Raw genomic sequence first — 24,328 nt, forward strand, 5'->3', positions numbered from 1 at the left:
GGAGGTCTGAAAGCTCTATGGTCGGCCGACAGCGGGGACGGAGGGGCTACGCCCCTCTTAGGCGGTAGGCGGTGCGCCGGATTCCTCCCGTGTGTGCGCGACGCAGGGTTGCACGACTACAGGGCACCATGAACGTCCTGAGGAATAACGGACCTTTGTGTCATCTCTGCCCCGCGCAGGGGGCCCGCTCTGCGCGCTCGCTGGCGCTGGCGAGGGTAACGGTCCCCACGGGCCGGTCGGCAGGCGTGCGGAGCCCAGGACTGGGAACAGGAGGAAGCTGGGAAGGCGGTGGAGAAGGGTGCACTTTTAAGGATTCTTGTGATGCTAATTAACTGGACCTCGCGTTTGGCCAGGTTAGATACCCCTGTACTTTTCTGTTCTCTCTTCATAAATATCTCCAATCCTCCAACATAGACTGCAAATTTCTTGAGGAATTCCTGTTAATCGTAGTTCATGGTTTTTAAAAGCTTCTATGGCACCTAGTAATAGTACACTTTATACTGTTAAGTATTCAAAAAAAATTGTAATTGAATATAAATTCTTTTCGAATCCTTACATATTTTCCACCGTTTCCTATCTTAATGAATGCAATCTCATAAAAACCTGCGTTTTCAGCTTAGCTTTCTTTTTGCTTGAGGAAGATTAGCCCTGAGCTAACATCTGTGCCAATCTTCCTATGTTTTGTGTGTGGGTCATTGCTGCGGCGTGACTGACAAGTGTAGTAAGTCCGCACCCGGGAACCGAACCCGCGAACCGGGACTCTGAAGCCGAGCGCGCAGAACTTAACCACTAGGCAACCGCTGCCTCTCGACTCTAGTTTTAATACCACAAAATTTGGGAAACAAATCTATGTTCATTCTTTATACCCGTTGTATTAAAGTTTTAACTTTCAGACTAAATAGGATTTCAGGGGTGGTGGTTGTGGGAAATGTCTTTTATTTTTGTTGTTTTGATCCCACGTTTTTATTCCTTCAGCACTTTTACTAACCACCCATTTATTCTGAGTACTCAGGTGTCCCTCCAATCTTCACCGTAATTTCCCCTCTTTATCTGTTCCTTCTAATAGCCACCAACAATATTTTATCCAGTCCCCAACCGTAACCCAAAAATATTTTGCCCACCCACCAAGATCAAATCTTAGTGGTTTTGATTTGTTTTTAAGTGTTTTGTCATCTAATCATCACAACAAAATAAGTAAATAACAACACCAAGAAGTTACAGATTCTTTCAAGATTCTTTCAAAGCGCTTATTTTTGCTCTTTATTTCATAGCTCCTGCCTCTTTGCTGGGATGGTTACTGGAGGTAACTGGGAACAGACTAGAACTCTGCTCTTGGTTTCTTTTTTTACTTAAGAAAATAATTTTTTAAAACCAAAGTTGTACGTATAGGTAGTTTAGAAGTAAAATAGTGTTATGAGCTAGGCAAAGATTTCTCAAAAGGCACTAATAATACAAAATTGATAAATTTGACTTCATCAAAATTTAAATCTTCTGCTCAACAAAAAGGACCATTAAGAAAGTGAGAGGAGATGCTACAGACTGGAAAACATTTGCAATATATATTTCTAACAACTGGTATCCAGAATATATAAAGAACTTTCACACCTTGATCATAAGAAGACAAACCAACATAAATAGGCAAGCGATTTGAACACATACTTTACAAAAGAAGATAAATGAATGGCCAGCAAGTACATGAAAAGGTAGTCAATATCATTATACATCAGGAAAATATAAAATTAAAATGATAATGAGTTACCACTACACATCCATTAGAATGGCTAAAATTAAGGTGACTGACAATACCAAGTGCTAATGAGGATATGAAGCAACTAGAACTCTTATACACCACTAGTGGGAATGTAAAATGGCATAATTTGAAAAACATGACCCAGCAGTCTCACTCCTAGGTATTTACCTAAGAGATGTGAAAACATAAGTCTACAAAAAGAATGTTCACGTCAGCTTTATTCATAATAGGCCAAAACTGGAAAATGTTCATCCACAGAAGAATAGAGAATCAAATAGTGTTGTGTTCATACAGTGGAATACTAATCAGAAGTAAAAAGGAGCTACTGACAAATGAACAATGTGGACGAATCTCCAAAATATTATGCTGAATAAAAGTAGCCTTATGATAACATGTTCAAGAGCAAGTAAAATTAATCTGTGGTGACAGAAGACAAGAAGTATTTACCCTTGATTGAGGTTGTGGTTACGTGGTTGCATACATATGTAAAAATTCATTGAGCTGCACATCTGATTTGTGCATTTTATTAATAAAAATAAAATTTAAAAATGATTAAAATTAAATAGTACTCTCAGATTTATGGTGTGAAAGACAGCACGCCTCACTCCTCTCATCCCCATCAAAATCTATTTCCCAGAGACAACTACATTAACTCTTTCCTTTTTTGTTATTAACCTCTATATTTATAAATAACATGCTAACACTGCCATTTCTTGATTTTTCATGTATAGGTAATATGCATTTTCTGTTGACTTCTTACTATGGAAAATAAGCACTTAACCCTTTTAAACCACTACTTGGATTAGCCACACCAGGTATTAGAGGACACATTTTAAACTTCCTAGAGTTGCTAGGTCCCACAACAATAGCAGCCCCATCAAAGTACAAAAAGAAGTTAGACTCTGGTTACGTGTACTTTCCCTATTTGTATAAGCAGGGGACACATTTCTAATAAGACTCCAAATATTTTCCACACCTAGGGCCTCAAAGGTGTTCCCAGATTCTCCTAAGTTGCTCTGCATTTTAGCTTCAGAAGGACTGCTTCATATATATTATATGACTATCACAGTAATTCTCCAATATTTTGGTCATGACTCCTTTTATGCTCTTAAAAAGTAGTAAGGACTTCAGAGAGCTTATGTTTATGTGGGTCATATCTATTGAGATTTTCTGTGTTTCACATTAAAACGGAGGAATTAAAAAATATTTATTCCTTAAAATAACAATAACAACCTATTACATGTTAACTTAAGTAACATATTTTATGAAATTTAACTATATTTTCCAAAACACAGTAAGTTAGTGAAAGGGGTGGAATTATTTCACCTTTTTGCAAATCTTTAATGTCTGTCTTAATAGAAGGTGGCTGGATTCTCATATCTGGTTCTTTCTTCAGTATCACACTTTTGCTCACACTTTCCCCTCTTCTAGAAGTGTAGTTCCTCCTACTCTCTCCATTTACCTAAACCCTGTACATCTTCAAGGTCTTGCTCAAATTTTGCTTTAATCAGAAAGCCTTCTCTAAGAATCTAAAAGTGGGGTGTGTAAAAATGAGAAAATGGGAGAAAGGGTGGTAGAGAGGCAAGAACATGGCTTGTTTCAAGTTCAAGTTGGAAGAGTAATATATATATATCTACTTCCTCTCCCTCCCAAGAACCTGCTTAAATGACTGAAAAACTAAAAACTAAAAAAACAAGTACATACATAAATAACAGTGCTAGAAAACAAAGAGGGGACCAGAAATTTCAAGGAATTTCTGGAAAAGAATAAATAATTGGGATAGGATTGTTGGAGAAGCAGAGATAATTGCCATGCAAGACACCAAGGCCAAGTGTCCATCTCCAGAGGAAGCCTGGAGAAGTTCTAACCTCGGAATCAGCAGTTGCACAGGGTAAGGGTGGGTCATTCATTTAAGAACTGCATTTGGGACAGTTGGATATCTTCCCTTTCTCACTGGTATCTCTGGGGCCCTCGTCCTCTAGCTATGGCTTGATACCTGCTTTCTAAAACAAATGGGAGGGCTCTTATTAAGAAAACTGAGGCCTAAGAAAGAAGCATAGCAAAATTTGAGATGACTCTAGACCTCTACAATAGAACAAGGAGGAGGAAAAATACAGACAGCACTGCCTAGGAGTGAAGTGCATTGAAGCTCTCCACCCCAGAGAAGGTGGTTCTCATTTTTGGTAATTGTGTAGGTCCCCAAGCCTGTCTGCTTGCTCCCTGTTCACTCCCTCTAAAGGAAGGCCTGTCTGCAGAAGCAGCCTCCTACGTCTTCAGTGGAAACTCACACTACCTAAGTTAACCAGCACAGGACTCCATTTCTAAATATAAACAGGCACCAAACATCAGAAAACATTTAATGAAAATCAAGAGCAGAGCATGAAAGAAAAGGGTTAAGAGTAACAAAGAGATCTGACCCTCAGAAGAAACAGACAATTCAGGGAACAGAAGAAAACTTTAAATAGATGAGCTGGGGAATGAATGCTGAAGACTTGCTTGGCAGATTGCTTCTAGGCAAATGAGTATATAAGTATTTAATCCATGCTGCCCTAAACAGAAATGATGGATTAATATACACAAGGAAATAAAAGACACACATAGGCTAAAATATTCTATGGATCTCTATTGATCAGAAACAGAATAAAAATGCAAAACAGTGAGCAGGGCCAAAGTTGCAGACTTGATGGATAGGCCTACTGGGCTAAGGATGCCAAAGGCACAGGCCCAGCTTTGCAGCTAGGAGCTGACTCCAGTCATCTACTTGATTTGAGATTGGTGTTGCCGTATCCCTGATATTACTGCAGAGTGGTGACTCTAAACTGCTATTATGAGATCTGGCTTTGATCTAGGGAGTCCCATGGTCCAGATGGAAGCAGCTTTAAATCAAATCCAGGGTGGGAGGTGGTAGTGAGTAGAGAGAGGAAGGGAAGGTACATAGGTGTATACATTGACGCAAAGTCATAAAAGTTTGAGATAGGGATTGACCAAAAGGAGAGAGAAGCTGGAAACAGAGAATAGCCTATTCCATTGATAACAGCTTCAAGTGGAAGGTGGGGGAAGACTGGATCCAAGGATGTTGTTTGGGGAAGTATTATATAGGGTCGATGAGCCAGAGAGTTAGGCAAACACGAGTGACAAAAGGCATGGGAAAGAATCTCAGGAAAGTAATGCAAAGAACCAAAAGAAAAGACAGAAGAAAGATAGGGTGACAGCAGGTGGGATGGCGGGGCACCTGTTGGGATTCATTGTGGAGTGAGTAGGGAGTGGTTAAAGGCCAGGAAGGAATGAGAAGAAATGCGAAGATTCTTATAAGTCCAACTAAACTATACAACAAGAAGCAGAAGCTCTGAGGATGATGCTTCCCAAACACGGCAATGGCACCTTGGCTGACTCAGGGGAACTGGAATTCTGATGAGAGCTGTGTAATCCCATGCCAATTTGGTCCAAGTGGATATAACAGAATATTCTGTTGGATTTCAGCATTAAAAATATACACTAAGGACTATAAGAAGAGGGCCTATGTTAGCAGGGAAAATGAGAGGATTTCTCTTATAACCACTTTCAAGTGGGATTTTTTGGATAGGATGGTTCTGAGAAGAGCTCTGAAATAAGGAATAAAATAATCAAATTAATTATAATTGACAAACAGAAAAGCACATGGGGAGGTACAGTTAAGTAACATCATTATTTCTTCTGTAGGTTTTGTAGATACCCCTTATCAGACTAAGAAATCTCCTTCAATTACCTAATTTGCTAATTTAAAAAATTATGAATGGATATTAAATTTTATCAAACACTTTTTCTAAAGTTATTGAATGATTGTACCGTTTTTCTCCTTTAACATGTTAGTGTGAATTACACTGATTTGCTAATGTTAATCCATGCTTGCAATCCAACTTGGTCATCATGAATGTCACCCTTCCAATATTTTGGAAGGATTCAATTTAATATTTGGTTTAGGACTTTCGTAACCGTGTTCATGAATAAGACTGTCAGAGTCAGGTTTTGAATCGAAGATAAGCAAGCCTCATAAAATGAGTGGAGTGTAACCTTATCTTTGTTGTCTGGAAAGGATTATATAAGATAGGAATTATTTATTCCTTGAATGTTTGGTAGAACTCTAGTGAAACCATCTGGACCTGAGATTTTCCTTTTCCTTCTTAAATTCAACTCTCTATGCAATTGCCATTGGATGTTATTAACAATATCACCAATTTCCAAGTTACACAGTCTTGAGAGGCCTCCTTGATTTACCCTGATGAAATTTGGAGATAAAGGAGAAATCATCAGAGCCAGCAGATTTCTCCTTTAAAATGTTGCTCTTTTCCATTAATATAACCAGCATCCTTGGTTTTAATTACCTCATACCTACATGATTGCAGCCTTGAGACAGTCTTCCTAACTCTAGTCCATCCCAGATATGGTTAATAGATTCATGTTCTTTAAATATCGTTACCCTTCCCCCAGTCACTGACCCTGAGTAGCTCATTATTGCTTACTAAAACAAATGTAAACTTCTCTGTTTGCCTTTTATTTTTTAACAATTAAAACATGATAAACATTAGAATCTAGATGTATATAAAGTCAAATCTGACATCTCCTCTACCCTCAAATGTTATTACCTAGAGTGTTGGGAAACAATTCTCCAAGAATCTCTCACATTTCTCCAAGTCTTCTGTCAGATTTTCTTTCAGATTATCTTTTCAAATATGTTTGTATCTCCTTTTGGAGCAGATTTGTTTCCCTACCAGGATAATTAAGATAATGTCTCACTCTGGAGAAAGGTTGGGCAAAGATTTAGTTTTCCTAAGCTTGGGGTTCCTCTGCTAGGATGCAAATCCATTGTATGAGCAGCATCCACCTGGGGCCAACCACATCACCCCTGTGGGCTTGAGGACAAGGGGAACATGAAGCTCATGATGCCTCTGTCATTAAATAAAGTGCTTTGTCTCTAACACAGGAATCTAGTGACTTCTGCCAGTATCCATGAAACTGTGGCAAGTTAAATTTTTAGCTTGTAAATAGAATAAAATCTTCACAATTCTTAATATGGGGCAATCATTGTTAAGTTTGGAGTGTATCTTTTTCCTTTACATGCACAAGTGACACACATAATTACTCGCATCTTTATATACAACAATTTTCTTCCAAGAAAAATGGAATATATGTTGTCCTGACAGTGCTTTTTTCAATGATAATTTATCATTTTAATGGCTGAATAGTATTCCATAATGGGATATGGCATATGTAATTATTCCCCTATTGTTAGACATTTGTTTTTTTTTCTTTCCACTATTAGCAATCCTGTCTGCCTTTTATTGTCTAGAATGAACCTCTCTTTCCCATAATCACTGTCACATTTCTCCAGTACTTGCAAGTCAAAGGACTTGTCTCATTGCTCCCTACTCAATATAAACACTGGTCTATTACTCTACTAAAGGTCTCTCTCTTCTCAGGATTTTATCATTCTGTTTGGCACTCATCACATTCTGTCATTACTTGCTATTGTTACATTTGCTCTTCAAACAGACTATAAGCTTCCTTAGCTTAGGTGTCTAATATTTATTCTGAGATCTCCCTCCCACTTCCAGTACTTAGTGGCCCTTGAAATATGCAGATGTGCCATATATTTCTGACAGGAAAAGTGGTTTGACTTGTTTTGCCAACTAGCTAAATTTAGTCAGTTTGGTTCACCTTCCCACTCCCGTTCTTTTTTTTTTTTTTTTTTTTTTGAGGAAGACTAGCCCTGAGCTAACTACTGCCAGTCCTCTTCTTTTTTTGCTGAGGAAGCTTGGCCCTGAGCTTGAGCTCACATCCATGCCCATCTTCCTCTACTTTCTATGTAGGACGCCTACCACAGCATAGCTTGCCAAGCGGTGCCATGTCTGCCCCGGGATCCAGACCAGTGAACCCCTGGCGGCTGAGAAGCAGAATGTGCGAACTAAACTGCTGCGCCACCAGGCCTGCTCCTCTGTTCTATTTTTAATTCCTTCCCCTAGATCTGTCTGCATTCATCCAAGTAAGTACTTATCAAGAGCCTACCCCTTTTAGGTGCCAAGTGAGGAGAAACTGCTGCGATGAGTACCTCTCTGAAACTCACAGTGATCGTCAATCTTTAGCATTCTTCTTGGTTTCTCCCCCACTCAAGTCCTGCACTTTTCTTCACACGAGCTCCAGAAAAGTGACAGTAAATGAGTCCCATCTGACATGAAGGAGAGAGACAGCAGATTCTGGGGAGCGGAGGGAAAAGTCTAAAGACTGCTTTTCTACATGCACTCTCACTTAACCGTCACAACCACTCCATGAAATAGGCACTATGTTATTATCCTGATTTAACGCAAACGAGGAAACCGAGGCTTATAGAGGTTAAAAAAATTGCCCTTGGTCCTAACTGGAGAGCGGTGGAGCCAGAATTTGAATCCCGGTTTAAAGGATTCTAGCGCCAGTACTCTTCGCCCATTTCATTTTCCCCAAGGATCAGAGAAGTTTAAACAGAGGCCAATTTTCGTCTTTCTTAGGCCACAAAGTCCTGGCAGATCGAAGCGAGCAGGTACAGTCGGTGAACCTGAGACGTGAGCGGAGGGACGCTCCTCGCGCCCTTCCCCAGCCCGCCCCTGCCCGGAGCCTGAGGCGCCACCCGGCCGGCCGGACTGCAGCGGCAGAAGCCTTCTTTGCCCGCCCGCGGCCGCTCGGGTCTCTGCTGAGGCGGCGGCTCCGTACAGCCCCTCCTCCACCCGGAGGCCCCTAAGGTCTCGGCCCACTCCGTGCCTGGGCCCGCCGGACCCGCGCTCTGGGAAGCCGCAGACTGCGGTTGACAGCTGTGCGGAGGGCCCGGATAGGAAGCTGCAGGCCGCGGCAGAAGCCTGTTCCCAAAGTCACTGTCGGGCCTCTCGTGGAATCCTGGAGGTTTCCGCAGCTCCTCGGTTGATGCGCTTTGCGAGAATGCCGCTGTAGCGGTCCACCGCGTCCGAACCGCTCCGGGACAGTGCGTTCCCGGACGCCCCCAAACAGGTCTCCTCTTCCTCCACGTGGGGGCGCTGCGCCTCTTTCCAGGCGGGAACCCAGTGTTTCTGGACCAGGGAAAGACCGGCGCCCTTTTTCAGAGCTCTCGCGGCTCCTAATCACTTCCGGTTGCTAACGGTTCCAGAGCGCCCCGGGCTGGGGAAGGGGTTTGCGGCCCGGTGCTAGAGCGGCGGTGTGCGCTGGGCCCGGAGTCAGGAGCCGGAGGCGGTCGGGAGAGAAGGGCTGGCGGGTGAGTGTCGGAGTGAGGGCGCCAGGTGTGGTGGTCTCCACCGGTGTGACAGGCGGGACCGTCCTGGGTGGGATTGGGGTTAGCTATTTAGGGAGCAGTTCAGAATTGTAGTAATTGTTAACATTACGGGTCTTATTTTGAAACACAACAGCCACAACGCAGTGAATTCATGAAGATCAAATACCAGTTAACTGATTTAAACAGCTTTGAGGGAAAGAAAATGCTGAACATGATGCTAACGAAAAGACCTGACACCGCTAATGGTCGCGGCTGATACTTAGTGTGTGCCAAGCACCTCCCGGACCTTATGTTATGCCAGGTTCCCCTTAATCCAGATCTTGAGACACAGTGACCTACTTTCAGTTCCCGTAACACATCAGATTCATTCCTCCTTTAAAGACTGCACTAGCTATTGCCTTTGCATGCCCTTCTGCAGAACTTCCCAAAGCTGAACATTTATATTTCAGTTAGAACGTCAGCTCCCCAGAAAAGACTTTTCTGACTACTTGTGGTAGTCATTCGGTCACTGTTTCATTTCAACTCATTGTTTGTATTCTACATACCACTTACTCCTATTTGCTATTCGTCTTGTTTGTTTGTCTTCCTTTATAATGTAGGCTTATAAGAGCAGGGATCTTATCTTGTTCCCTGCGGTATTCCCGGTACCTAGAGGAAGGGCTTGGCACATAGCAGCACTCAATAAATACTTGTTGAATGAATGAATGAGAACTAGGTAAAAAGTCGTTGGAATCATAGAACTTAGCCTCACAGAACTGAGCTGGTTTGGAACATAGAGAATGGCTTGGAAGAGAATGGCACAGAGAAAGGATGAGAAGATCTTCATCAGTGCTGTCCAATAAATAGGAACATAATGTGATCAACTTAAGTAATTTTAAGTTTTCTAGTAGCCACATTAAAAAGATGAAATTAATTTTAATAATATATTTTACTTAAATCAGCATATGCAAAATATTATTTTAACATCTAATCAATATAAAATTAATGAAATATTTTGCATTCCTTTTTTCATACTAAGTCTTTGAAAGCCAGTGTTTATACTTATTGCATGTCTCAATTCAGATACTAAATTTTCATTGAAAATACTTTAGATTGAGATTACATAAAATATGAAATGGAAAAAGTAGATTTATATATCCACATTACTCTGAACATACTTAAAGGTTTCCCAATAATTGAATTGAGTATCAGTTTTTTAATTTAATTAAAATTAAATAAAATTAAAAATATAGTTCTTCAACTGCATAGCCACATTTCAGGTGCTCAACAGCCACATGTAACTGGTGGCTACTGTATTGGACAGTGCAGATCTAGATCAAGGATAGTGTCTATTCATGGTTGGGTCTAAGGGCAAAGGAGAGGGTAGCACCAGAAGTATGGCATGGTGGGGCTGGCCCTGTGGCCGAGTGGTTAGGTCCGCGCGCTCTGCTTCGGTGGCCCAGGGTTCGGATCCTGGGCGCCAACATGGCACTGCTCGGTAGGCCATGTTGAGGTGGCATCCCACATGCTACAACTAGAGGGACCCACAACTAAAATATACAACTATGTGCTGGGGGCATTTGGGGAGAAAAAAGCAGAAAAAAAAAAAAGAAGATTGGCAACAGTTGTTAGCTCAGGTGCCAATCTTTAAAAAAAAAAAGTACAGCATGGAGGGAAGAGGAAGGTCTAAAGGCAGCGTGAGCTCTTTATGCAAGTCGTTTCTGAGGACAGATTTCTCGGGGCCTCAAAGTAAACGAGGTGTGGCTTCCTACAGTAGACTGCCTTCTCTAGCGTGATTGCTGCATAGACTTCAGGTACTCTGGAGATCATTTTGTGGGCTAGGAAAAGGGACTAGCAGTGCTGGTCATACGTGCCATTTCTCAGTAGAATCTTATTGTATATATTGTGGAACAGTCATGGAAATCAGAATCAGATAATTTTCCTATAGAGCAGTGGTTCTTAACTGGGAGTGATTTTGCTCCTCAGGGGACATTTTCCTCCCCCCCCCAACACACACACTTGTGACAAGTTTTTGCTTGTCACAATGGAGGATGGTAGTGGCATCTAGAGGGTAGAGGCCAGGGTTACTGCTAAACATCCTGCAACAGAAGACAGCCCCTCACAACAAGGAATTGTCTGGCTAAAAATGTCATTAGAACTAAGGTTGAGAAACCGTGCTCTAGAGGATTTAAGAAAGACTGAGATAGCTATTAGAACCTCAGTTTAACTTCTTGTGATATTACTAAGAGGAGAACAAGTTGTTTTGAAGCATTTCAAAGTTTCTAGTTGTGTTTTCACTGTTGATGGAGTTTTTGATTAGACTATAAAGAAATAATTTCAGGCACAGGATGAGAATGTAGGCCCATTCATTAAAGATAAGAAAAATAATATGTGCTGTGCACATAAGACTCAATACATCTGGGGATAAGGAGCTGATCTGTTCACCTTTGTATGGCTTGTATCATATGACCCAACTGTCTCAAATATGATGGATGTAATATAATATCAGAATTACTTGTCACTTTCTTCTCTTTCCCTATCACCATCTCTTATTTTATCTTTGTTCCTTTCCCTATATCCTTGTTCCTTTCTATTATTCTCTTTTCTTTCCATCCTTTTCTCTTCTGTTTTCTCCCTCTTCACCAATACGCACACATAACTCCTACAACCCCTCCTCCCCAACACTCATCTGTTTCCTCCCTTTATAGCTGTTGGCTCCTCATTCCAAATTACCAGGTCATCACCATTGCCTGTGTCTGAGAGCTGCCCCTTTCAATCACTATTGTCCCCTGAGGAGCAAAATCACTCCCAGTTAAGAACCACTGCTCTATAGGAAAATTGTCTGATTCTGATTTCCATGACTGTTCCACAATATATACATATATATTTGTTCCTGAAAAGTACAAACTACAAGTTCTTGCCTTCCTCCAAAAAGAGGGAGGAGCAACACATATGTTTCTGACATAACTGTTTGTGAAACTGCCTTCCATTTTCAGGGTTCTTTTAGAGCGGGTGCTGTCAATCCCAGGATGTCTCTCTGCTAGGACCCCGTCGTTCTGATTACAATGTCTAACATAGTACATCTTCTCTTCCAATAACTGGCTGTGATGGAACTCGGAGCTCTTCTTTCTAACTGATTGCATCTTCACCATTTTTTTTCTACGGGTTTCTACGGACTTCCTGGTACATTGCCTGCTTCTTCATAGTACTAGCAACTACTTAGATCTTCTTTAATCTCATGCTTCCTTTGCCTTATGCCTGCAGTTATCCCGGGTCCCTCTGGACTTTCTTGTCTATACCACTCCAGGCTATCTCTGGCCCCATATCTTTCTGTACCTCCCTGACTCTTATCATTGCCCCTCTGGTCAACATCAGATGGTGGACACTATGACGGAAATTTGGAATCAACACTAAACCTAAAAAGTGTAGCATCGTCTCTATGCTCCAAACTACTCTTCACTCAGCATTGGAGGGTATACAGCTAAGACTAGAACAATTCTTTGTATAAAACAGGTATTCAAAACTACTACCTGAATAGAATATTCTGTCATACAGAGGATGATAGAAGAAAATCAGTCTGTCATGTCTTTACCAATTTTAGGAAACCTAATATTGTGCTAGCCTCTCTAAATTCAAGGAAGGATAAGAGCAGAAACATGAGTTTCCCGTTTAAAGATTGTGAACAGCTTCTATGCATGACAGTGTTTCTCAGCAAGACTAAAGATAAAGGGGGAAAAACTATCATTCAGTAAGCACCTAACTTTATTTTTTTAAATAAGGATGTTTCTAATACTGAAGATTTAATACTTTACTTTTCTCTTCATGACCATTAAAAAATCTTTTGGGGGGCCGGCCCTGTGGCGTAGTGGTTAAGTTTGGTGTGCTTTGCTTCAGTGGCCTGGGTGCGGACCTACAGTACTTGTCAGCCATGGTGTGGTGGCAACCCACATATAAAGTGGAAGAAGACTGGCACAGACATTAGCTCAGGGCTAAACTTCCTCAGCAAAAAGAGACAAAAAAAAAAAAATCTTTGGCTTCAAATGCTGTGAAATATTGTTCAGATAATTATAAATCATAAAAACAAGTATGTGTGAAACTTATTTTAAAAATTTGTATCAGTTGATGTACACGTTAAAAGTAAACACATTTTATTTTTTAAGGAGCATTATGTTCAAAAGACATCAAAGCTCAGTTTATGGTGTTATGAGAAATGATTTAAGATTCATCTTCCAATAGTAGTAGACACAAAAATGATTCTGCTGGTTTTCCTAATCTCAAACAATGTGAAAGCAAGTATGTGCAATTAATGTCTTCAATAAGAGATTAGATCACTTCCTGATTGTTTTGGTGATGGCTATTCCTAGAACCAGTGGTTCATGGCAGTCTGATGGTGGCATAAATTTGAATGTGTTGGGCCTTTGGCCACAATTCCTGTCATGCTATAAAATTCTCTAACTAGGGATGTAAAATCGTTGCAAATACAGGAAATGCTACGGGATATAAAACTGTTGCAAATACATGAAACGCTGGTACATTCCGAAGCCAAAAAGAAAAAAATTGGATTGTTCACTATCTTAAAGTATTGGTGCCCTGAGAGTTCCAGTGTCTCATTAGTATAGGGTATCTGACAGGGGATGCTCCCTTGTAAAGGTAATTCCACTCTTTTTATACAGATGAGCTAGTAATTTAAGCTTTCAATTTAGATTATTAGGTTATTGTATTTACTTCATAATCATCTTCCTCCAATTATAATATGCTTCTTTTTTAAGGCTGAAAAAGTACCATAAAGTTATTATTACTAAATTATTTTCTTTTAGGGTGTTTGTATTTTATCTCCTCTTGTTATTGCACCCTCCTCAGGTGTCTCTTGTTACCTTCCTGAACTCAGAATCACACAGTATCAAAGGTGGAAGGTACTGTGCCAGTGATCAATTTGGACAGCAATGTCCTTTATAACTTAATGCAATGGTAAAAATGGTCTATAATCTGTGCTGTCCAATACAGTAGCTACTAGCTACATGTGGCTATGGAGCACTTGAAACATGACTTATGTCACTAAGGAAGTGAATTTTCCATTTTATTTGAGTTAATTTAAGTTTATATAGCCACATGTGGGGACTGGCTACCATATTGGACAGTGCAGTTCTAGACCGACCTCTCCCCGTCTCCCTCAGTTTACAATGACCTGAAATTCAGAAGAGATTTATCCACAGTTACAAATCCATAACACACTCTATTACCCCCCTTCCCAGCAGCTCCTACTTATCATTTACTGCTTTCCTTTCCACTTTAGTGTTTTCCTTAGCCTCGTGCCTTTTCTGATGGTTTCTTCTTTTTTATCATTGGCAAACAAAAAATTCCACAAAATGATATACCCCCTACTTTAAATAAAAAAAGGATAAATATTTAGGCCATTATATCAGTAATGATGGAAAACAAAGTGTTGTTCTAGCTCTTAATTTTCATCCACTTTAACTTAAAACAACACACCTGGTGGGCCTCTATTATATCATCTGCACTTTACAGAAGGGGAAAATGAAGGCAGAAAAAAATTTCAATGTCTTGCCTCAAGTCATACACTGAATGGTCAAGTAAAAAGGAGCCAGAGCTGAGAGGTAGAATTCATTATCTTTCAATGAGGAAACATGGTTATCTTGGGCTGCAAGGGAGCAGTGTTGTCAATGGACAAGGCTTTCTGAAATAACTCAATTATTCCCAGGAAACTGAACTAATTTAGAAATAAAATGAAATTTTACTCAGGAAGATTCTCTGGTGCCAGAGAAATTTTTAATGTTGATTGAAGCTTTGCATACATTCAGGATACTCATAAGGTCTCTAAGGTAGATTCTCTTATAACTAATTAGGCCTGAGCATCTAAAGAACTTATTTCCACCATATTAGTAGAGCTTATTTGCTGTATGAATTCTTTGATGTCTAATAAGGGCTGAACTTACTCGGAAGGGCCTCCCACACTCATTACATTCATAGGGTTTTTCACCTGTGTGGATTCTCTGATGCTGAATAAGACCTGTGCGCCCACTAAAATCTTTCCCACATTCTTTACATTTAAAAGGTTTCACTCCAGTGTGTACTCTATGATGTCCAATGAGATGTGAGCGTTGAATGAAGGCTTTTCCACATTCATCACATTTATAAGGCTTCTCTCCAGTGTGAGTTCTCCTGTGTTTACTAAGGTCTGAGCTATGACTGAAACTTTTCCCACAGTCATCACATTTATAGCGTCTTCTTTCCCTCTGTTGCCACTCTAATCTGCCCTCACTTTCAACAGCATCTTTGGATTCAGGATACTGAGAAATGTCTTTGTTGAGTCTGTCATTTATCTTCCCAAGGAATTCCATGTCTTTGAGCATATCTTCCTTTTGGGACAACTCTTCATTCTTAGTCTTGGTTTCATCACCTGTAACAAACAAACAGTATACAAACAGGTCCTATTCTAGGTTTGAGAAGCAAAAAGCCTCTGGAAGAAAGAACATGTAAATGTTATAAAGGTTATAAAAAAAATGAAAAGTCACATACAATGCAGAAATCAGATATTTGGCACCATGGAAATATATATTGATAATACAGGGAAGAAATTAAGAAGAGGCTGATAAGGAAGATAGCAGCAGGATATATTATTTGGGAATATAATAAGAGAGAAAAAGGCAAAAAATGTGGATCCAGTGTTACCTGGCAATCCTGTGCAAAAGGCAGAGTGGTAAATGGTAAATGGGCACTATAGATATGCCAAGGATAATTAAGAGGGATAAACAGGGAGATTAGAGAACAGAGATGAGGAGGAAGGAAAAAGTTTGGAGGGAACATGCAGGGGCCTGAAACAGGTGGTAAGTGGGAGTAAAATTGAGTAAAAGTGACTGGAGAAGATAATGGGATCAGGGAACCTGAGAGGAATGCAATGAGTAGGAACCATCAAAGGAGGGAAGCATGTATGAAGAATAATAATTAGTTAAAAGAAGAGTGAGAACATGCAGGGCAGGATAAATAGAGGAAGGAAGATAAGCCGGAAGTGTCAGTGGATGGTCTGGTGTATGTGCTGAGTTGAATCCTTTTTTCTGGAACTGATGCCTCGCTATCTCTCCTGTCTAAATCCTACAAACTTTATCGTGCATCAGAATCACCTGAATGGCTTATTAAAACACAAATAGCTGGGGTGCTCACCCCCAGAGACTCTGAATTGGTAAGGCTGGAGTAGAGCCCAAGAATTCGCATTTATAACAAGTTTCCTGGTGTGATAGATACTGCTGGTCCAGGGACGACACTTTGAGAACCACTGGCCTAGCTGTTATTCAAGATTGATCTCAAATGCTGTCTCCTCTAGAAAGTCTTCCCTCATCTCCCAAACTGGATGTGCGCTCTCCCTCTTCTTGATCCCCATGTCCTCAACCCCATGCATAGCATACAACTTGGCACATAGCAAGTACTCATAGATTTGTTGAATTGAATTCTATAAGAAAATAGCTGTTTTGGTGATTTGGAGGGATAAAAGGTGTCACCTATTTGGCATGCTGAAACCACCATCTCCACAGACCTAGGAATGCCAACTGTGCAATAATCATTTAATTACAGATAGTTTTCAGTGGTTCACTTGGCATGATGGAAGAAGCAACAAGAGCCACCAGAACATTTCAGTGCCTGGTCTAGGTATGGAAAACACTGGCTCTGGCCTATCTGAGTGCTATGAATTTCACTCTTCATTGTCATCACCATATCCCCTTCCTACCAAATCTTCCTGAATTACCTTCCTCCTTACAAACATTTTTTAACGGGCAACAGACTTTCTCAAAGTTTGGCTATTTGCTCTAAGATGATATTGTTTTGGAATCTACATGCCACATTATCTCTGGCTAGAAATTATAAGGTCTAGAGCCAGAACATCCAGATTCTAGTCCTGGCTCTGCTGATAGTTTTTAAATTTTGGCAGATGATAACCATTTTGGTTTCCTTATCACCACAGTGCCCTTCTCCGTGCCTGTTGTTTGATCAGATGAGGGAATCTATGATAAAGCATTTGTAAAAGTATAGTGTGACCCAAGTATTGCTAAGTTAGTAGGGTAGTAATCATCAAGCAAATTATGGAAATCAGAGGCACCCCATACCATTACGAAGTGTTCTCAAACATCAACCTAATTGGCTCAACAGCTTCTTTTACATACTGGAGTCACTGCTGGTTGGCTTTCCTGTGGCTTATTGATGAAAGTGAATATTAAAAAAAACACAAAACACAAAGAGTTGTCACCAATGGTCACTTCACTGCCTTCACAGTCCTTAAGATGAGTCTCTCTCCCACAACTTCAGGAGAAAGCTGGAGAAAAATCTCTCACCAGGACATTAAAAGACTTTTTTTTTTTTTTAAATACAGAGTCAGTTTTCCTTGGTCAGCAATTCAAATTATAACCCTCTCCCTTAGATCTGTGATTGAACAATGTAAAGAGTATTATATGGAAACTGTCAAATGTGACCTTTTCTCATCTCAGGGACTGCAGTCTACTTCTTGGCCAACTTGGGTTTCAGGGCCTTGTTGATGTGTCTCTTCCAAGTGCCAGCTAGTGCCAGGCTAATAGGATTGCAAGAGACCTTGTTTCAGAACCAACAAAATTAGGAATATTTGGTTCTAGCATCTTCTGCCAGAGCTGTTCTTCCAATGTTATTTTGGCACATGTAATACCAAGAGTCCTTATCAGTTACAATTCCAGATAAGTCCAGTCCTGCTGGTCACTGAGATGAGGATAAGTCCACAAAGACCATTTGATTACTGTGTGTATGACTTGCTTGACAGTCTAAGGGGAGAAAGGACAAAGTTAAATAACGAGTGAAGTGAAATTGGAACAGAGTTAAGGAGACTATCACTCATTGCTAGTGGAGAGAGTCAGTGTTGTGGGTTAGTAGATTAGCATGTCCAAAAAGTTCCCTTTGAAATACTTCAGAATGTTACACAGAATTGCAAGATACTCAGCTCTCCAAGTTCTTCTGTCATATGTAAAGATAATTCTGTATTAAGTGACTACTATTACAATTCCCAGTTATATTTATAGAGACGAGTCCCGTTACCCTAGCCAACAGCTAATACTATACAATCTTGCTGGTATGGATACAATGAATTTTTTTAAACAAATACTGCATAAAAAAGAGACTAACAATAAATTTATTTTTAAAAGATACTGGCTTTTTGGTACATTATCCTGATGGCTATTGAGAACTGTTTTGGACTAGCAGGCAGGAGCGCCAGGTTTTGATTGTAATCTCACCTCTGCCTCTAACTTCTATGGAAACTTGGACAAGGCACAACCACTGTGGGTATGCTTCCTCAACTGTAAAATGAGGATTTAGACCAGATATTACATGCTTTTAATAAAGTTGAGAGGCACTTTTTGAAATGTATGTATTGTGATTTATGCAGGGGTTTTTTTTGGGGGGTGGGTATTGTTTTGGTGGGTTTTGTTTGTGTTTTGCTTGTCTATTTCTTGTGGTGGTGGGGACACAGATAAAAATTATGTAAAGTTGCTGGTGGTGTACCTTAGAAAAAAAGTCCTATTTATACTGTTCAATGTAGACAAAATGGACTTCCCTAAGAATTCTCAGGCCTCACAGGATAGCTAGATTTCATTAAGCATCTTTCAGTAGATTAGGTTAAGAAAAGACTATTTATATTTTAACTGTATGGTATTCCCTTGAAAAGTTAGCAGCACATGTGTAAGCCTGTACAATTTTAGGTATAGGAGGAGTGCATTTTTCTGGACTTAGGCTAACAGGAAACAGAGTGAAAATAGTCCAGAAGTGTTTATAAAAAAACAAGGAAAGACCATCTAGAATTTAAAGTTTTGCCCAAACCATTAGTCATAATCAGTACTTTTCTGTGTTCTACATGGTAAAATTAATTTAGCATGTTGACATGTTAAATTATTATTGTGACCTATTTTACGAGCCTATGTCCTGTCTCCTCCCAAAGGTGGAGAGAGAAGTTTCTTATTTTATGCCTCCTCACAGAAAAGAGGTGAAGACTGTACATAGTTAAGCTTACTAAAGCTTATTAAAATGGTCTGCATCTTTTAGCTTCTGCCTCAAAATATTCTTGCTAAGACTACCATTAACTTCTAAATGCCAAATTCAGTGGACTCTTATCCGTCTTTATCTTGTGTCCTATTAGCATTGGCTACAGCTGACTTCTCCCTTGTCTTCAGTGACACCACCTTCTTTGGCCTCACTTAGCTGTATGATAGTCCCTGCTCTATATCCTTCCAGAATCCTCTTCCTCCACCCAAACTTCAAATGGTAGCATGCCTCAAATTTTGCATGTGACTCCCTTCTCAGTTTACTTTATACATTCTTTTTGGTCAACTCATCTACACCCATGTCTTCTACCATCTACCCAGCGATGACTCCCAAATTTTAGAACCATATTTTAAACTGCATCGCCTGCTGGATTTTATTTACTTAGATGTTTCACAGGCACTGCAAATCCACATGTATAAAAATTGAATTCACTCTAACTCTTCTTCACACAGATACATCCTTCTTCTCATATTCCTCTCAATTACTGACACTATTATCTACCAAGTTGCCCAAGCCATAAACTCAGATTATATTAAAAATACAGCCCCCCGCCCCGCAATATCCCATCAGATCTGTTCACTGTACTTACTAAATATCTCTTGAATTTTCCCCTTCCTTTCTCTCCAGTCTTATTCTCACTCTGGTTCACCAACCTCTATATTTGAGAGTGGTCTCCTCCCCAAGTCCCTTGTGTTTATCTTTTCTCCCTACTATAGTTGTGTGCTCATTCACTTACAAACTTTGGAAAATAGAGAAGAAGAAAATAAGTCATCTGTGATTTCATTATTTTGAAATAACCTTTGTCTACATTTGGAGATAACCCTTCCAGTCTTTTCTTTTAAAAAAATGGAATCATGGACAGTGATTTTTAAAAACACAAATCTGTGTCACCCAGTCCTCTATGTAAAATAATGTGGCACCTCCATCTGATAGCATGAAGTTCTGGTATTTAAGAATCTTCACACTAGCCTTTGACTTTCCCTCCCACAAAATTTCTCCATGTCAAAATTAAACTCAGAGCACTTGCTGTTCTTAGAATATGTTATGCTTTTCTTTTACTGTTCTCTCTGCCTGGAATGTTCCCCCTTCCTACCCTTACCATCTCAGCTCAAGCAAACCTACTCTGTGATACCTTTTCAGGCCAGACACAGGGATAGCTATCTTTTTCTCTGTGGCTCACAGTATATTGTAACTGCCCACTTCTCTGCTTCTTGAAGAACTTAAGTGTCTTATCTTTGTGTTTCTTACCTCTAGCATGGTGCCTGGCGTATAGCTACTACTCCACAGATGTGTAGTGAAAGAGGAATGAATGAACAGAACAGGGGGTCTCAATCTCACCTCTAAAGCCGACCAATAACCAACCCTTCACTTTAAAGCACTAAAAGACTTCTTTAAATTACACATAATTGAATGCTAGGCTTTTCAGATGTAAGCTAGGAATCTCTTAGCTTAAAATAATTTTTCAGATTAGACAAATCATCTGGCAGGGATCTTAGAGAATGAGAGAACCATAATGGTAAAATTTATAGTAGTGAGAATGGAATCCAGAATAGGCCAGAGTATAACATACTGCTCAGGGGAGGCATTATGGACATGAGAGCCTCTAGAGAAAGGACAGGGAGCACTGAAAAGAGTAGAGTTTGGGTAAATTAGGATTTAAAGTTTGTCTGCTTTTTAGTGTAGCCTGGGGATACACTAGACACCCTGGTTTTTAATTAGAGAGCTGATTAGTGGGATGGGGGAGCAAACCACAACCAAAACCCAGTTAACCTGACATGCAGAGAAACCAAAAAAAAAAAACACCTGCTATACTTAGTGATTCCTGCTCTCTCTTCCTTACTTCTTTCACCATGGGGGATATTATGCACTGAATTATGGACCCCAAAATTCATATGTTATAGCTGTAACCTCCCAATATGTGACGATATTTGGAAAACGGGCCTTTAAATAGGCAATTAAGGATAAAAGAGGTCATAAGGTTGGGGCCCTAATCCAATAGGACTGGCGTTCATATAAGAGGAAGAGATACCAGGACTTCACGTACATAGAGAAAAGGCCATGTGAAGACACAGTGAGTCTGCAAGCCAAGGAGAGAGGCCTCACCAGAAACCAACCCTATTGGCACCTTTGATCTTGTACTTTCCAGGCTCCAGAACTGTGAGAAAATAAATTTCTGTTGTTTAAGGCACTCTGTGGTATTCTGTTCTGGCAGCCCTAACAGACTAATACAGGGTATCATACAAATTCTCCTGCTCAAAATGGAAATTTAAGGGAATTTGACACTAGAATCATCAGATAGCAACAGACAGAGGTATAAGGTATTATTAACTTGAATGACTATTTAAATCCTACCCCCACCTGTTGGGCCAAATAGCAGCTTTTAAGTCTAATGAAAAACTAAAATATAATTCTTTCCATGATGGGCCAAGGGTAGGAAGGGGAATAAAATCTTCCACAGTGAAGTGGAGGACAAGCAGGAAAACTTGAGAAGGAGAAGATAAAAGTGAGAAAGCTCCTCTCTAACCTGAGGAATCACCTCTTCCCTCATACACACAGAACTCTTGCTCCTTACCATTCCTTTGGGGCGCCCCAGATTCTTGCTCCTGCTGGGTCTTCTTGGGATGGAGCTGGACAGTCAGTGACTCATGTGGCCTTCCCAAGGGGGCCAACTTGTCCAAAAGTGTGTCCTGTCTTTCTGAATTGGCTGGGACCTGGGAACAATGAAGTATGATTGGGCTTGCAAGGTAGATTTTATGAAAGAACTTCAGAGGAAAGATCAAAAGAAGCATCTGCCAGAGACCAGGGACATAGAAAAAGGGTCAAAATTTCATTCGATTGCAAATGGCTATAATGACTTAAAAAGAAGAGACAGAGGCTAATCTCTACAGTTCAGGACACTGGAGAGTGAAATTCAGTGTCTCTTCTCACAGTGATCTGCAGAGGTCCAAGATCATAGTCTTGGGACTTAAAAGGTATCTTAAAAATCATCTAGCCCAACTTCCTCCAAATGGGGGCATTTCTTCTCTAACTGTGTTGTCCGATATGATAGTCACTAGCAAAATGTGGTTATTGAGCACTTGAAATATGGCTAGCACAAACTGAGATACATGAAGTGTAAAATACACACCAAATTTTGAAAACTGAATACAAAGAAAAGAATGTAAAATACTTCATTTTTTATATTGATTAAATATTTTGGGTTAAATAAAATATGTTTAATTTCACTTTTTAAAAAAATGTGGCTACTGGAAAGTTTTAATTACATATACATGACTCACATTAGATTTCTATTGGACAGTGTTGTTCTGTAATATCCTTGACATCTACTTGAACCCCAACTTGAATACTCCTATGGAAAGGGAGTTTTTTAAAATAAAGTAGCCTATTTTATTTATAGGTAGCTATGAATGTTAGAAAATTCTTTGTTTTCCTCTGATACCTATTTGCATTCCTGTAACTTCTCACTGATTCTAGTCTTCCAAACTGACATAGAATCAGTCTAGTGTCTCTCTTTACTCAGCCACACTTTAATTATTTGACACTGGCAGTCAGGTGCCTCCCTAAGCCTTGTTCCTCTCCAGGGTAACATATTAAACACCTTCTGGTGTTCTTTCATACGTCTTTTGCTTTGGCCTGGTTCAGATACCCTGATCTCTCACAACCAAATGACTCCCCTCTTCCCACCTGCTTTCGAGGTTCATCAAGCTCTCTCTCCAGATCCTCCAGCACAGTCACCGCCTCCTCTCCAGTCTCTGGATGGTGCGCCTGCACCCATGCTTGCAGTTCCCTAGGAAGAATGCTCAGGAATTGTTCCAGCACCAGCAGGTCTAAAATCTGCTCCTTGGTGTGGTATTCTGGCCTCAGCCACTGGCGGCAAAGCTCCTGGAGCCGAGTGAGAGCTTCACGGGGGCCAGGTGCATCCTGATAGCAGAGCTTCCTGAAGTGCTGCCTGAAGAGCTCCCTTCTGTGAGGACTGTACTTTTGTGAGATGGAGTGCTGTCCCCAGTAAGGGTCTTCTGCCTTGACTATTAGAAGTCCTTTTTGTTCCTCAGGTTCCAGGGCTGTGGCCATTCTGGGCAGTTTTTCAGGCGATTAATCTCTATCTGGGATTGATTCAAGGAGAATTTCTTAGAATCTTGTCTCAGAGAAAAAGTTGTTACCATAGAGAAATAAAAGCTGCTGTGAACATAAACACACACTAATGAAGGCAAGCAATCAGAGTTGAACAGAAAAAATAGTCTCATAGGAGGCTGTCAAGAAGAACACTGAAGCAGGGACACGGGTGTGAATCTGTGTTCTACTGTGTAATTTGGAGCAAGTTACTTATCTAGACTAGAGCTACCGATCCTCATCAGTAAAATTATCATGTTTCTCATAGGATTGATGTGTGGATTAAATGAGAACGTATGCAAAGTCCCTGGCGTGGCAGCTGGCACTAGTAAGCACTATATAAACGCTAAGTATTAACAGCTTTGTTAAAGGGCTCTTTCATTCCGCAATCTGAGACGCGGGGGTCCGTCCGATTCAGTGGTTGTGGGGTACGTGCGCCAACCCAGGAAGGGGGTTAGATGGATATCTCCGCAGAGCAAATCGCTTTCACTCCATCCTCTCCCGGAAGGTCGGCCCCAGACCTCTCTTGTAAATCTGTCGGAGGAGGCGGGGAGGGGTTGCTGCTGACAACTATGCCCTGCCCCCTCCTCTGCTCCACCCAGCATGGGGGAGAGACTCACCTCACAAGCGGAGAGGAACCGGTGCGAAAGCTAGAGTCCTTTGGGCAGCACCAAACAAAAGGCTCGACTCAAACCGACCAATCGGCGCCCGGCCCCTGTCAGCCGGGCACTTCCGGGCCACTCTAGAAAGCCTCGCCTCGGTGGCGGCGGCCGGGCTTCCCTCAGCCCTAGCGGGTGGAGGATCTGGTTCCTGTGCGTTTAACTGATGGGGCTGCGGGGCCCGCAAGCACCGCTTCTTTGCTCTTTTTAGAAAACTTTTTCCATCTCAAGACTTTTTTTCGGTTTAATTATTAAGTAATATGAATAATGTATTCACATGGTTCAGTATTTAAAAAGAAGAAATGTCCCCATCTGGTTTTGATAACCAACGTTTTTCGTGACATATCTAAGTATATATGGTTCTGTAAATATATCACGCAGATATTTATTACCCTCGCTTTTCTCTCCCCTACACAAATGGTAACATTTCTGCACCTTGCTTTTTTCCCTCCTACCAATTGATTTTGGAGATTGTACATAAAGGGCTTC

The 24,328-nt window shown here is 40.6% G+C and overlaps 1 protein-coding gene and 1 long non-coding RNA gene across 7 annotated transcripts in view; one reads left to right on the top strand and one right to left on the bottom strand.

Moving 5' to 3' along the window:
• Positions 1 to 89: 89 nt before the first annotated feature.
• The window catches only part of LOC106823155 (uncharacterized), a 29,800-nt gene continuing 5,561 nt past the window's right edge, over positions 90 to 24,328 (top strand). Inside the window, exons 1-2 of one of the 3 annotated variants that reach the window (XR_001396071.3) lie at positions 90 to 353; positions 7,597 to 9,002. This is a non-coding gene — a long non-coding RNA (uncharacterized lncRNA). Of the gene's footprint in view, positions 354 to 7,596; positions 9,003 to 23,448; positions 23,509 to 24,328 lie in introns of those variants that run through there. The other 2 variants (XR_011505140.1, XR_011505139.1) reach the window with 2 other exon arrangements.
• On the bottom strand, positions 12,748 to 23,905 carry LOC106823152 (zinc finger and SCAN domain-containing protein 16). 4 transcript variants are annotated; one of them, XM_014828665.3, is made up of 4 exons: positions 23,801 to 23,905; positions 22,755 to 23,173; positions 21,643 to 21,781; positions 12,748 to 15,417 (listed from the first exon to the last, which is right to left on the bottom strand). In XM_014828665.3, the coding sequence occupies exons 2-4, from the start codon at positions 23,139 to 23,141 to the stop codon at positions 14,897 to 14,899; spliced, it is 1,047 nt and encodes a 348-aa protein (XP_014684151.1). In that variant the 5' UTR covers positions 23,142 to 23,173; positions 23,801 to 23,905; the 3' UTR covers positions 12,748 to 14,896. The 4 variants fall into 4 exon arrangements, with proteins under 4 accessions (XP_014684151.1, XP_070371540.1, XP_070371537.1 ...); XM_070515437.1 differs by lacking the exon at positions 12,748 to 15,417 and adding an exon at positions 21,036 to 21,225; XM_070515439.1 differs by lacking the exon at positions 23,801 to 23,905 and having other exon boundaries at positions 14,673 to 15,475; positions 22,755 to 23,286.

The sequence above is a fragment of the Equus asinus genome, chromosome 8 (assembly GCF_041296235.1).
Source record: "Equus asinus isolate D_3611 breed Donkey chromosome 8, EquAss-T2T_v2, whole genome shotgun sequence".
Lineage (NCBI taxonomy): Eukaryota > Metazoa > Chordata > Mammalia > Perissodactyla > Equidae > Equus > Equus asinus.

What these genes read in the sequence shown, in the direction of transcription:
- LOC106823152 (XM_014828665.3), bottom strand. Translation starts at nt 23,141, where the DNA reads ATGGCCACAGCCCTGGAACCTGAGGAACAAAAAGGACTTCTAATAGTC. An exon ending in TTGATGAACCTCGAAAGCAG is followed by an intron (nt 21,782 to 22,754) that starts GTGGGAAGAGGG and finishes CATTGTTCCCAG; the next exon opens with GTCCCAGCCAATTCAGAAAG. An exon ending in TGGGGCGCCCCAAAGGAATG is followed by an intron (nt 15,418 to 21,642) that starts GTAAGGAGCAAG and finishes TGTTTGTTACAG; the next exon opens with GTGATGAAACCAAGACTAAG.